This window comes from Crocuta crocuta, unplaced genomic scaffold (genome assembly GCF_008692635.1).
Source record: "Crocuta crocuta isolate KB4526 unplaced genomic scaffold, BGI_CrCroc_1.0 scaffold675, whole genome shotgun sequence".
NCBI lineage: Eukaryota > Metazoa > Chordata > Mammalia > Carnivora > Hyaenidae > Crocuta > Crocuta crocuta.
Genome location: NW_027528796.1, coordinates 2,906,170 through 2,919,701, shown reverse-complemented (window position 1 = coordinate 2,919,701; position 13,532 = coordinate 2,906,170). Strand labels below are relative to the sequence as shown.

General features: G+C 61.3%; 1 protein-coding gene across 1 annotated transcript in view; it reads right to left on the bottom strand.

Moving 5' to 3' along the window:
* CBS (cystathionine beta-synthase) overlaps positions 1–9,656 on the bottom strand; it is an 18,701-nt gene extending 9,045 nt beyond the window's left edge. Inside the window, exons 1-9 of the mRNA XM_077755370.1 lie at positions 9,440–9,656; positions 6,876–6,982; positions 4,977–5,111; positions 4,538–4,617; positions 4,317–4,451; positions 3,728–3,797; positions 2,219–2,310; positions 1,417–1,542; positions 741–825 (exon numbers count right to left, since the gene is read on the bottom strand). Of these exons, the coding sequence (XP_077611496.1) occupies positions 741–825; positions 1,417–1,542; positions 2,219–2,310; positions 3,728–3,797; positions 4,317–4,451; positions 4,538–4,617; positions 4,977–5,111; positions 6,876–6,982; positions 9,440–9,648 (1,039 nt within the window). The 5' untranslated portion in view covers positions 9,649–9,656. The remainder of the gene's footprint in view (positions 1–740; positions 826–1,416; positions 1,543–2,218; positions 2,311–3,727; positions 3,798–4,316; positions 4,452–4,537; positions 4,618–4,976; positions 5,112–6,875; positions 6,983–9,439) is intronic.
* Positions 9,657–13,532: the final 3,876 nt, after the last annotated feature.

Sequence of the window (13,532 nt, the reverse complement as noted above, 5' to 3'; positions counted from 1 at the left end):
CCCTGGAGGCCCCTGGGAGGCAGGCCCCACCCCCCACCTCCCCACCCCCGGCCTCTCCAGGGCATTCCTAGCACCCTGTCCCAGCCCCGGACTGACTGAGAAAACACGTGTCCAGGGGGCGCCTGGGGGCCTCAGTGCTTAACTCTCCCGCTTCGGCTCAGGTCAGGATCTCGCGGTTCTTGAGTTCCAGCTCCGGGTCAGGCTCTGTGCTGACAGCTGAGCCTGGAGCTGCTTCGGATCCTGTCTCCCTCTGCCCCTCCCCCACTCACGCTCCCTCTCTCTTTCTCTCAAAAATAAACATTAAAAGGGGGGAGGGGAACCAGCAAGTGCCTTGAAAGCTTTGGCCTCACCCCAAAATAACCAGGACCCTTCTCACAGTGGGGCCGGCGGGAGGCAGACCCCCGCTCACACCCCAGGCCCCACTGCCTACTTCCCCAGGTTGCAGAGATGACTGCTACTTCCTTTTTCTGGTGAGCTCCTGGGTTTGCACCGACCGGGGCCCCTCACATCTGCAGGCCACGCCCACTCAGTGGGAGCACAGAACACAGGAAACAAAGTGCATGGATCCCAGGGGCCCGGGAACATAGACCCAGAGCATCAGCCATGTTCTGGAAGGGCACCCGCCCCACGGCCTCCTGCCCTCCTCTGTGAGCATGACAGCCCTACAGAGGGGCAGACAGACGGCACCTGGGAAGTGCGGCCCTGTGGCCCAGAAGTGGGCAGGGGGCGAGGGCACTCACCGCACAGCAGGCCCTCCTGTGCGATCAGCATCCGGGCGAAGGCAAAGGACTCTTCGTCGTTGCTCTTGAACCACTTGTCCACCACCTGCAGGCAGGACCCACACAGAAGGCTCTGGAAGGGCTCGGGCACTTTGCGATGGGGCGTGGCCTCAGCCCATGCCTGCACCCTCACAGGTGCCCCTGGTGCCCGAGGCCATGATGGGCAGTCAACACGGCCCAGCCCCACGTCTGTGATTAGATTCTCTCAGCTAAAAACCTAGAACTTTCTGCCTCTCCCTGGTCCAACACGTGCTGGAAACTGCCCACCAGCCCCCGCCGCACAGCCCCGTCCCTGCGGCCCACCCTCGACAGACTCACCCTCTGGGCCTCTGAAAAGAGCCTCGTCTGGGATCCTCATCTTTCACCTTGCTTCCCTGCCCGCACCCCCCTCTCCCTCTCTCTGTGGGGGCCTGACCCGGGCCCACAGCCATCTCAGTGTCTCTGCCCAGCGGGGCGATGGCACACCTTGACACGGTGCCCCCTTACCTACTCTTGACGGCGAGGCCACGCTTCACCCGCCTGCTCGTGCAGCGCCCACTTCCCCACGGCCCCTCCGTCGGATAGGACTTCCCAGGCCAAGGGCGTACGTACCCCGGGGGCGGGAACTGCGCAGGGGGAGCGCCCTGGCCCTACCTACCGTCCGGTCCAGCACCGTGGGAATGAAGTCGTAGCCGATCCCTTCCACCTCGTAGACCGTCTGCTCCGTCTGGTTCAGCTCCTCGGGCTCCGCGAGGATGGAGCCCTCGGGATCCACCCCGATGATCTGTAGAGGGGACGCCACGAGGCCCGGGCTGGGCAGAGGTCTCACCCGGCCACGCCCCGCTTTTACCGCAGCGGCCAATCCCGCCCGAGCAAGCACCCGGGGAAGAGCTGCCCTGGGTGTGGGCCCCGTTCGCCAGCTGCTGGGGAGATTACACAGCAAACATTCACCTGGGGGGCTCCGAGGGGACGGCATGTGGCTGGTGGGGGGGGGTGCGGAGTAGCCTCCCAGGGGACAACCAGGTGAGCAGGGCACCCCCTGTGGGGACAGCTGGAGCCGTTGGGGACGGGCAGCAGAGAAACGGCCGGAAGGAGAAAAGCGCTCACGACCACCAGCTGGATGTTTCTACGAGCCCCTCCCCAGGTCCACGCTCAACTCCAAATCCAGATGCCCCCCAAGGCGCAGCACATGCGGGACGTGACCCTAACAGCTTCTGGAATGATCCCCGGAGGCCACCCAGGTCTGTACCACCCACAGAGCATATGGGCACCAAGGTCGAGGGTCACTCCCAAAAAGATACAGACACGCATGGTACAGCACAAACGTCAGGACACGGAGCTTCCAGCTCTAAGGCAGAGGCCGCCCGGGGGGCCCAGAAGCCTGATGGTCACGCCTCCAACCGCAGATGTGGCGAGGGGAGAGGGACGCGTGCCCGGCCCGCCCGGCTCCGCCCACTCACTTTGCACCCCGGGCACTTCTCCTTCAGCTTCCTGGCGATGCCCGTGATGGTGCCGCCCGTGCCCGCCGAAGCCACCAGCATGTCCAGCTGCCCTGATGGGAGAGGCCGCGTCAGGGAGGGCGTCCTGCAGCCACGGCCCAGCCGGCTCACCACGCTCAACGGTAAGGAAAGACGCGACCAGAACAAAGGCCGGTTCTCAAAAGGTTCAAAGAGACACCGCTCGTTCTCACGTCTCACCGGCCTTTCACGACAGCTCTAGAGCTAAAGCAGCGTTCGCAGTGACAGCGAGCTGGGAGCTCCACCTAAGTCTTTGCCGGTCGGCACGGGGCCGCCGACACCTGTGTCAGGTGCGAAGCCGTAACGGCATCAAGACGCACCTGGGGGAGGCCCTTCGCTGTGCCCTTCTCACGTGGTCAGGCTTTGGACAGGACTACGTGAACTGAGGTATAAGGGAAATAAACAGGGGTGCCTGGGGGGCTCAGTCAGATTAAGACTCCGACGGTGGCTCAGGTCATGATCTCGCGGTTCGTGGGTTCGAGCCCCGCGTCGGGCTCTGTGCTGCAGCTCAGGGCCTGGAGCTGCTTCGAATTCTGTGTCTCCCCCTCTCTGCCCCTCCCCTGCTTGTGCACTGTCTCTCTCTGTCTCAAAAGCGAACAAAAACAAAATTTAAAAACAAAATTAAAAAATAAAATTTAAAAAATAAAAATAAACATTAATAAATAAAATAAATAAAGTAAAATAAAATAAAGAGATAAGTAAATCCCTCAGGCTCGGCCCACGCATCTGGGCTCAGCCGCGCGGCCGGCTCAGGCATCTCGCAGACAAGTCAGCGCGGGCACCGGCACTGAGGCAGAGGGTTTGTCTTTGCCAAAGGAGAGAATTCTCACACATAAAACCCGGCTGAGCGAATGCCTGGACCTCGCCTCCTGGCCCCTGGGCCTGGAATGAGGCCGCTCGTGAGCCGATGCCAACGCCAGGTTCCCAGCGGGGAGCCAATGGTGCCGGCCGCCCGGCAGCTTCTCCCCGAAGCCTCTCAGGGAAAAGAGCCCGTCGGAAACCGCTGCCCCCGCCCCCACCCCCACGGGGCCTGGCTCGGAACGTGTGGAAAGGCTCCAGGAGGCTCATGCCCGCACAGGAAGAAAACCAACCCATGGGCACCAGCGTCCGGCTCTGGAGAGGAGAAACCCCGGNCACTCCGGCGCCAGCCCGGCCCCTCGTTCCCCGCATGCAGGAGCTCCCACAGCTCTGGAAGGATCTACTGCTGGGCATGAGCACAACTGCCTGATCTGTTTGGGGTCACAGGTGAGGTGGCGACAAAGTGCAAAAAAGCGCACCATGGGCAGAAACCCACTCCAGGGAAATGTTCTGGAAAGCATTTCACAAACAGGGGACATTAGAGCTGGTTTTGAAGGACGGATAGGAGTTTCCCAAGGAGAGGGTGACCGTCCACTCCCAGCGAGCAGGGCTGGACGCAGCCAGGACGCACAGAGGGCAGGACAGGGGACGCACCGTCACACTGCTCCAGGATCTCCTCGGCGGTGGTGTCGTAGTGGGCGAGCGGGTTGCTGGCGTTGCGGTACTGTGTGGGGACACGGTCCAGGGCTGCGGTCAGGCCCGGTGCGCGGGGCCGGCGACGGCCGTAGGGCAGCAGGCGGACAGCAAGCCCGAGAGGATCCCGGCAGCTGGAGCGCGCAGGCAACGGCACAGGCAGCTTCGGGAGCCTCACCCGGCACAGGACGTTAAGGCCGGCGCTCCAGAAGGCGCGATTCCTGAGCTCACCCCGAAGTGACACGGGCGAGGCAGAGCGCCCCGGGGAAGAGGTTTCTGTGCACGTTACCCCCGTACAGGGCTTCCGGGGCCCCCGGCAGAGGCCGCTGCGGCCCAGGCACTGAGCAGAGGCCCCCAGGGCCGGCACAGAAGGCAGAGCCAGAGGCTGGCGCCCGCTGGAGGCCCAGACAGGTGGGGTGATCCGGCGACTGCGTGCCAGCGCTCCTGCCCCTCTGCAGCCCCCCTCCTGCCGCCGGCGGGGCACCCGTCCCTGACCCTGGCGGGGGTCCCCACCCCCGAGTGCATGCTCACCCCCAGACCTCGGCCTCACCTGGTCCAGGATGTGAGAATTGGGGATCTCGTTCCGGAGCCTCCAGGCCACCCCCACGTGGGACTCCGGGGAGTCAAATCTGGCCGTGGTAGGTGTCCTCACGATCTCGGCCCCCAGGGCCCGCAGCACGTCCACCTGCAGAGCAACACGGAGGCCCGCATCTACCCCCTGCCCGCCCCCCCGTGCGCAGGGGCGGGCCCCAAGGACGCCCCTGCCCCCACCTTCTCCATGCTCATCTTCTCCGGCATCACGATGACGCAGCGGTAACCCTTCACGGCAGCAGCCAGGGCCAGCCCGATCCCTGGGGACAGTGCGCGGGGTGAGGGGGGCCATGGTGCCCGTGCCGCCCCGCAGCCAGAAGGCCCAGGGAGAGGGCGCTCAGACACCAAAAAGGCCTCATGTCATCTCCTCTGCCTTCAATTGAGGGGGTCCAGGCAGAGAACACCCGGTGTAGAAATGCAAAGGGGAGGTGGCCCCAGAGCAGCGATGCGCGCGGGAGGACGTGGGACCGCGGCCTGCACCTTCCCCTGGCACCGCCCTCCAAACGCACGCATTCTGTGCGGCCCAAACGTGTCGAGGGAAGAGGCCGGTCAGACAGGCCAGCCCGCAGCGGCAGGTCACCCCTGCCAGGGGGCCCTCCCGGCCTGTCCCGGGACCCACCTGTGTTCCCGGACGTGGGCTCAATGATGGTGTCCCCGGGCTTCAGGATCCCCGCCTGCTCGGCGTCCTCGATCATGCGCAGGCTGATTCGGTCCTTCACGCTCCCGCCCGCGTTGAAGAACTCACACTTGGCCACTGGGGGCCAAGGACGAATCAGGACAGGAGGCCCCTGCCCCCTAAGTGATCCCACGGCCTCCCGTTACGTGATACGCCAGCACGTGGTGACTGCAAACCACCCCCATCTCCACCCCCACCCCCCTGCGCCAGGAGCAGCGTGCTCGCCCACCCGGAAGCTCCCCCTGCCCAGCCACACGCTGTCCGGTCCGTGGCTACTCCAAGTGAGGGAGAGATGCAAGGAGCCCCCCGCGGGGTGGATGGGCCAGAAAAAGCCCCCCTTGGGGCAGCACGGGCACAAGAGCGGCTATAGCCGGGCATGCAGCAGGGGGCCGACGTGAGGCAGGGCAGACGGCCTGGGGGTCACCGCCCCGCCCCACCCAACTGGGGGCTGCAAACCCTCCACGCCTGCCTCCCATCACCCTGCTCACCGGGAGAGGCCCTCGCCCAGGAACACGGGGCTCCCCCCACCCCCAGTCCTGGGCCAGGGCCTCGGCTCCTCCTTCCTGGGGGCGGGCTCCCGCCAGCTCTCACAAGTACGCCATGTTAGTAAAGGCTGGGGGGACACTGTGCCATTTGTGCACGCCAGGACCGCGTCCCCTAGTCCCGATTCCCGAAATCCTACCACCAGACGGACTCTTACCCCCCAGACCCGGGCAGAGCCCGTGGGGGGACGGTGTGTGCACGCGGTGGTGCCTGACCGCTCGGCAGGCCTGAGCCCTGGGGCCCTTCCACGTCCCACGCTCGATTAGTGTGGTAACCGCCACGGGCCCCCGGGAAGGCCGGCACTGGCCCCGGGATCCGAGCGGACCGGCCCAGGGCGCCGGGTAAGCCTCGTGACCCGTCGGAGCTGCGGCGCGCATGTGTGAAGCGGTCGCCCTGGGTTGCGATGCAGCAGGCCTGCCCGGCTGTGGGGGCTCCCGAGGCAGCCGCGCCCCCAGCGTAACCCGTGAGTGTGCACCCTCACCGCTTGGAGAATTCTTTCCCCGAGGGGTGGAGGGACAGCCGAGCCGATGCCGCCTCCGGGCCATCATGGCCTCTGACCCTTCCTTAGGGGCTGCCCTGGGACCTCCTCAAGCCCCACCCCATGCTGGCTCTGGGTGACCCGTCCCCTCTGTGCCCTGGGGTTCGAGCTGCCTGGTCCCCCTCCAGGGCCTTGACACCGTGGCTCCCCGAGTGATGGAGCTCAAGTCCACTGGGGGCCCACGTCCCGGAACAGCAATGGCGAAGAGACTCCCCCACGCTCCTGTGTCCCTGGACACCGCCTCTGCAAAGAAGCCCCCTCCCCAGAGCTTAGAGATGGCCTGCGGGTGGCCCCCCTCACGCCGAGGACAGGCCAGGCGCAGCTCCCCAAATTCCCGCTGCCTCGTAACGGACGGTCTAGCCCCACAAAACCGGCTGGATGCAGAGCCGCCTTCCTGCCCAGTCGATGCCCGGGACCCCGCGTCACGAAAGCGGACCCCGTTGTGACATCTCCCCCTCCTCACATCGGGGCAAGATCAGCTCCTTCCTGGTTTGGGTTTGCCTTCGAGGCTGGCCCAGAACATGCTCCCTGGGGCTCCACACTGTGTCCTCGCTCAGGCCCCGCCCTGGGCGCCCGCTCAGCCGCACCCTTCACGTCCCCCAACTATGCTTTCTTTCTGATGCCACCTGCCGTGGTCTCAGACATTCGTCAGCCGCTCATTTCCTGGCCCCTCTGGCCCCTAGAGGGTCCCAGGGGTCCACCCCGCACCCCTAGCCCACTGGGCTGCTGCCGGCCGTGGATGGAGGATGCCGGGTACTCACGGAGCTCACACTTGAGGCCAAACTTCTTCCCAATCTTATTGATTCTCACCATGGGGGTGTCCCCAATTTTCTTGAGGATGTCTGGCAAGATCTTGGGGGATTTTGTCCTATAACAGAGAAGTCCACGATTAATCAGACCGGGCCGTCCAGCTCACGGCTTTGTATAAATCTCAAGAAACAAAGAACTGGCTTGAACGAGGGATCCGAGTGGTGAGTTCACAAACCTACACGCAGGGTAAAAGGCCACAGGCATATTCACGCTCACGTGTGCACACGTGACATGTGAGGACACCTACGAGTGTAAACCCCCCGTGGTGTGGCTAACGGTGAGCTGCGCCAAGGTCGTTTCCTGGGTGACAGGAGCCCGTGTCAAGAGGGCAGCTGGGGGAAGGGATGTAAGACCCCTCTGCGTTATTTCTTAGGTGAAATTATTTGCAGATACAGGGGCGCCTGGGGGGGCTCAGTCGGTTGGGCGTCTGGCTCTGGCTCAGGTCACAATCTCGAAGTTCCTGGATTCAAGCCCCGCGTCGGGCTCTGTGCTGACAGCTCGGAGCCTGGAGCTGCTTCAGATTCTGTGTCTTCCTCTCTCCGCCCCTCCCCTGCTCGTGCTCTGTCTCTCTGTCTCTGTCTCTCTCAAAAATGAATAAACGTTAAAAAAAATTATTTCCAAATACAGAAGTTGGAGCAGACGACACTGGCTTCAACGACAGGCCCTGGTCCATCTGTTCCGAAAGCCTTCCCTAGGGACCTCCACTTCCTTCCCTCTCTCGGCACCCGACCCCTGGGATTCCTTGTCCCTCTTTTCCTTGATGAAAAGACATGCCTCCAGAGCTGAGACCCCTCAGGGTGCCCACAGGGAACGGACAGTGGCCACAAGGGGCGCCCCGGACACCAGGCATCATTCGGAAAACGTCAGGCTTGGGGAGTCTCTGGTGCCCTGGGGTCAGGTGGACCTCCAGGCTCAGTGTGGGATTTCCGCATCCCGGACCAGCTGTCCCCCTTCGCATTCCAGGGACTGGCTTCCTCTCTCCGTTCTTCCAGCTGGTGACNTGTGCATGCCACGTGTGTGCCAGCCACGACGCAGGCGGTTCCTGCAGAGTCTCCTCCATCCTCACCCTCCAGAGACGGATGCCAAGTCCACACCTTCCCGTCCGTGCCCAGGACATGCTCACCACACACCCGCCCGGAGACGTGTACCCCGGACCTGAGTGCAGCTGCCTACGCCCTGTGATTTCTCACTTACATCCATGGTTCTCGGGCTTTAATGGGCCTGCTGCTCCAGGAACCCATCATCACACCAGATCCCTGGCCCCAGGCCAGGCCGCCCAGCTCCCCGGGGGGCTGCATTCCACCCTGGGGGCCCAAACAGGCCTCCGCCTGGACAAGCTAGGACCCAACCACAGCAGCCTCCAATGCAGGCCAGAGGCAGCTCCCTGGAGGCAGGGCGGAGGGAAAGCTTGGTAGAGGTGGGGTGGGGGTGGGGGGCAAAGGGCTCCTGACCTTGGCCTTAAGAGGAGGCCATGCCCTCAGCATCAGGCTAAGAGGTGATTCATTAACTAAATAGAAGGGAAGGGCCTACGCCTGCACCCTCCCTGTGCCCAGCAGGGGCTGAGGCTGACCGGGAGGATGGGGCCCACCCACTCGGGGCAGAACTTGGGGTCTTGACTCAGCACGAGGCCTTGGGGGCAAAAGCCACCTGCGCCTGAGGTGATGGGGGGGCGGGATCTGGGGAAAGAATTCAGCAGGGAGGGGGACCTCCCACTCCTCCCCAACGCTCCCACCCTGGCCCTCCTTCTAAGCACTCCCACCTCCAAACCATCTCGAATCCCCTTCCCCAGATGTCCCAGGGCACCAGTGCAGACCCTGGGCCAAGGCACCGTGTCCCTGCCCGCCTCGCATCCTCACCCCTGGGCCGTCAGCACCAGGCTCCCCGGGCACCACGAGGCGCCCTGCTCTCACGTCCTCCAGGCAGGTGAGCCCCAACGCCGCGCGCCTCGACCGGGCCAGCTGCACGCGGCACGGCAGCCCCTTAGGGGAGCTCAGGCGGCCCATCAGGCCAGGGGGCAAGCGGCAGGCGTGACCACCTGGTTACGACGGCATCCTTTCCGCCCAGGCCTTCCGGTGACAGGCCCGGGAGCCACCAGGCCTGGCCTCACACCGGCCTTACCCCCGGCCACCATCAGGCCGGCAGCCAGCCTGGCCTCCTCGCTGCCAGTGCAGCCACGCGTGACGCTTGGGGCTCCGGATCTGTAAGTGTTTCATTTCTATCAGCCTCCCTGAGGCCGCACCTCCCCACCGGCCCTCAGCTCGGATTTTCAATCGCATAAGCAGGGGCGCCTGGGGGGCTCGGCGGCTAAGCGCCCGACTTGATTTTGGCTCACGGTTTGCGGGATGGAGCCCAGCATCGGGCTCCAGGCTGACAGCGAGGAGCCTGCTTGGGGTTCTCTCTCCCTCTCTCTCTGCCCCTCTCCGCCCCCCCCCAACAGCTTGTGCACATGCTCGCTCTCCTTAAAAAAAAAAATTTTTTTTTTAATAAAAAGAAAGAATGCTAAGCTGGCACTTACAGGGCAGCGTGGTGGTGCGGGGAGTCGGTGAGCGGCCGGCCCAGCTGCCAGGAGCACTTGCTGGGGGCATCGGGGCGGATCCACAGGCGCTCCTTGGCTTCTTTGTCCTCCGGAGGCCCCTTCTCCAGGCTCCCTTTCCTCAGGTGTGCCCCTGAGCGGTGGGGGCACCCTGCAGTCCCCGTTTCTGCTTGGGGTGTCTCGGAAGGCATGCTGGGATCTGGCAAAGGGAGGGAGAGACTTGGCTCAGGCTACTTCTGACCCCCTGCTGAAGAGCTTGCTTTGATCCTGCTCTCCAGGTCCCCCTGCAGGGGAAGGGGGGTGAGGGGAGTGGACCTGGGCAGTCCTGCTCACAGGCTCCCTCTGCAGGGGAAGGGGGGTGGGGGGTGGGCCTGGGCAGTCCTGCTCACCAGCTCCCTCTGTGGGGGCAGGGCAGGGGCTGGGGGGGGCTCTACACATTCAAATAGCACAAGTACAAGCTCAAAAATGTAGGGCCAGCTGCCGTGGCCGACAGTGTGGCAGCCCCTCACAAGGTTAAACATGGAAGTGCGGTGTGGGCCAGCACGGCGCTCCTCAGCAAACGTCCAAAGGGCTGGAAAGAGATATTTGCACACCACGTTCGTTCATAGCAACACAATCACAACAGGCAAAACGTGGAAACACACCAAACGCCCATCACAGATGCAGGATAAACAAAACGTGGCCACACAACGGAATATTATTTGGCCACAAAAAAGTAATAAAGTTTTCAAATTTCTCGATATGTGAGCGTGTACAAAAAGAAAAAGTTCCTATGCAGGGGTGATGGGTGTGTATGTTGTTTACTTGACTGTGGGATCTTTTCACAATGTAGACATGAAATCAAAACACCAAGTTGTAAAAAGAGTTTCTGTTGTGAGTGCCACACACAGGGACGGCTCCATTAAAAAGAAGGAACGGGGCTGCCGGGGGGCTCAGTTGGCAAAGCGTCTGACTTCGGCTCAGGTCATGATCTTGCAGTTTGAGTTCGAGCCCCACGTTGGGCTCTGTGCTGACAGCTCAGAGCCTGGAGCCTGTTTTGGATTCTGTGTCTCCCTCTCTCTGTTCCCTGTTACCCCTCTGTCCGCGCCCCCCCCCACTTGCACTCTCTCAAAAATAAACATTAAAAAATTTTAAAAATCAAGTTGTACATCTTAAATACAGTTGACCTTTGAGCAACATGGGTTTAAACTGTGCAGGTCCACTTTCATGTGAAATTTTTCTGACAATACAGCACAGTACCGTAAATGGATTTTTCCTTCTTTATGATTTTCCTAACACTCTTTTTCCAGCTTATTGTGAAAACACACCATAAATACTTCCTATATACAAAATGTGTGTTAATTGACCATTTATGTTATCAGTAAGGCTTCCGGGGAAAGGGTAAGCTGGTATATTGGGGGAGCCAAAAGTTACATGTGGAGTTTTGACTATGTGGGGTCGGCGCCCCTAAGCCCCCCCACTGCTCGAGGCTCAACTGTACATACAACTTTTGTTACGCCAAAAAAGTTGTTTTGAGGGGGCGCCTGGGGGGCTCAGTCGGCTAAGCGTCTGACTTCGGCTCAGGTCATGATCTCACGGTTCGTGGGTTCGAGCCCCGCATCTGGCTCTGTGCTGACAGCTCAGAGCCTGGAGCTGCTTCAGATTCTGACTCCCTCTCTCTCTGACCCTCCCCTGCTCACGCTGTCTCTGTCTCTCTCTCAGAAATAAATAAAACATTAAAAAAAAGTTGCTCTTGAAAAGACTACATTTATATGATGGAAATCAGAGAGAAATGGAGATAATATATTTACCCTAAAAAAACGAATGACGTTTTTAAAAAAAAATTTTTTTTACACTTATTTACTTTTGAGAGAAAGGGTGAGACAGAGCGTGAGTGGGGAAGGGGCTCAGGTCATGATCTTGTGGTTTGTGAGTTCGAGCCCCTGGGCTCTGTGCTGACAGTGCAGAGCCTCTTTGGGATTCTCTCCCCTCCCTTCTCTCTCCCTGCCCCCCCATCCCTCCCCTGCTTGCACTCACTCTCTCAAGATAAATAAATGAACTTATAAAAAAAAAAGTTAAAAAAATAAAAATCACACACAACCTTAAAACAGAGGCGACAAGGAGACGGAAGAAAGGAAGGAAAGACGGACGGCAGGACAGGGACCGGCTGGGTCAAAGGCGAGGAGGCCTCACTGGGCTGCGCGCCTGCCTCACTCCCCTGGGGTGACAACAGGCGCCACCCTGATCTTCAGGAGGCTGCGACTGAACTCAGCCCGTCGTCTTCTGTCCCCTTCTTCCCGGTCCATGGCGACCAGGACGGCAGCCCGGCTCAGCGCGCAGCCGCCCTGCAGCCGACCGAGGACTGGAAAGTTCCCACGGGAGACGGTACAGCTGCACAAATGAGGCATATTCTCCACGGAACCCGGAAGAGATAACGGGTGTTTGGGAAAACCGTGGAAATGTGAGTTAAGCGGGACTTCAGCTAACAGCTGTGGTCACTAACTGTAACCAAGGTACTTAGGCCGCAACAGGCTTGGCTGCTCAGGGAAACGGTGTTGGGAAGCAGGCACACGGGGCCTCTCTGCTGTCTTCCTGGTTTTTCCTAAAACTAAAACTGTTCTTAAAAAAAAGGGGGGGCCTCTGGGGCACCTGGGTGGCTCAGTCAGTTGAGCGTCTGACTGATTTCAGTTTAGGGCATAATCCCAGGGTCATGGGATTGAGCCCCATATCGGGCTCTGTGCCGAGCCTGCTTAAGATTCTCTCTCTGTCCCTCTCCCTGTTTGCACACTCAAAAAAAAAGAAGAAAGAAAGAAAGAAAAGAAAAAGCTCCGGAACCCCGTAGGCCTGGAAAGCCCCTACCAGAAGCTCACAGTAGGGGATGTGATGTGGCCCAGGGTGGCCCACAGCCCCTCTGGGAAGCAGGTGGGACCCCAGATCTCAGCCACACGCCTCCTCTGCTCCCCAAGAGCTTCGTCAGGCAGTTTTGCTGAGAAAAGGTCCAGCGGCCCGAGCAGAACGGGGCTGAAGGTGAAAGGACTCCTCACATGGAGATGTAAATCCAGGCTTTGGGGCGCGCACTTGCTTGCTCACTTTCTCCCCCGGGGCGCAGGGAGCCCGGCTGGTTGTCCGCAGAGGCAGAGGCAGCCCCAGCCAGGTCCGCTTCCCCCAGTGCAGGTGGCCCGGTGCAGCCCAGGCCGGAGCCTGCCAACAGGAAGTTAGGAACCTCCCGACCCCTTGCAAGTCACACCCTTTGGAAACGCACCAGGCCGGTGGGGCTGGCCCATTTCCAGAGAAACCAGGCTCCGAGCCGGCCAGTGGCCTTCGAGCGGTGCTTCTTTCCAGCCTTGGGATCACTGGCTTCTTTTGGGAGAGTCAGGGCTTCCCTGAGGCCACTCAGCCGTCCCCGACCTTCTCTAACCTTCTGAAAAGCCCCCACCCTGGGGAGACCAGTACCTTTTCTTCCTCTTCGTGATTCTTCCACCCTGTAAGAGCCCGCCCGGGTCACAGACCCTCCTCCCCCTCGGAGGCAGACAGCCTCAGCGCTCTGGCCAGGCAGGCACGCCTCGGGCTGCAGGACTGGCCCCGAAAACCGAGCACAGCCTCCGTGCCTCCTTTTCGGTAACTTGCCGAGACTGGCATGACCTCGGGCGAGGTAAGGAGCTGCTGGGTACAAAGATCGAAGCCAACCGAGTCTCCGCGGACCCCAAAGCACTGGGCCGGGTGCCGGCTTGGCAACAAGTTACGACTCACGTGACCCAGCTGGCCCGGACCGGTTCTCCGTGGGCCCAGCGCACGTGGCTGGCGAGGCGGGCTCACCTGGAGCTGCCCGCTGGTTCCCGCTCCACCTGGAACCCCATCTTAAAGAGCAAGACCCTCCTGGGGTCACGACGCCCCCAAGTGCATCTTGCACCCTGCAGACACACGCACGTTGGCCCGGAGTGTGTGGGGGGGGGCAGGGTCAAGGGTGCGGGTGTAGTGAACTCGTTTTAAAGTGTGAGTTTTCAGGTGGGAGATCAAGACTTCACTGGATTTGGAAAGGGCCCGGGAGGGGCAGTTTGGGATAAATAATCCCTTGGGAAACTAAATGCTTTGCGTT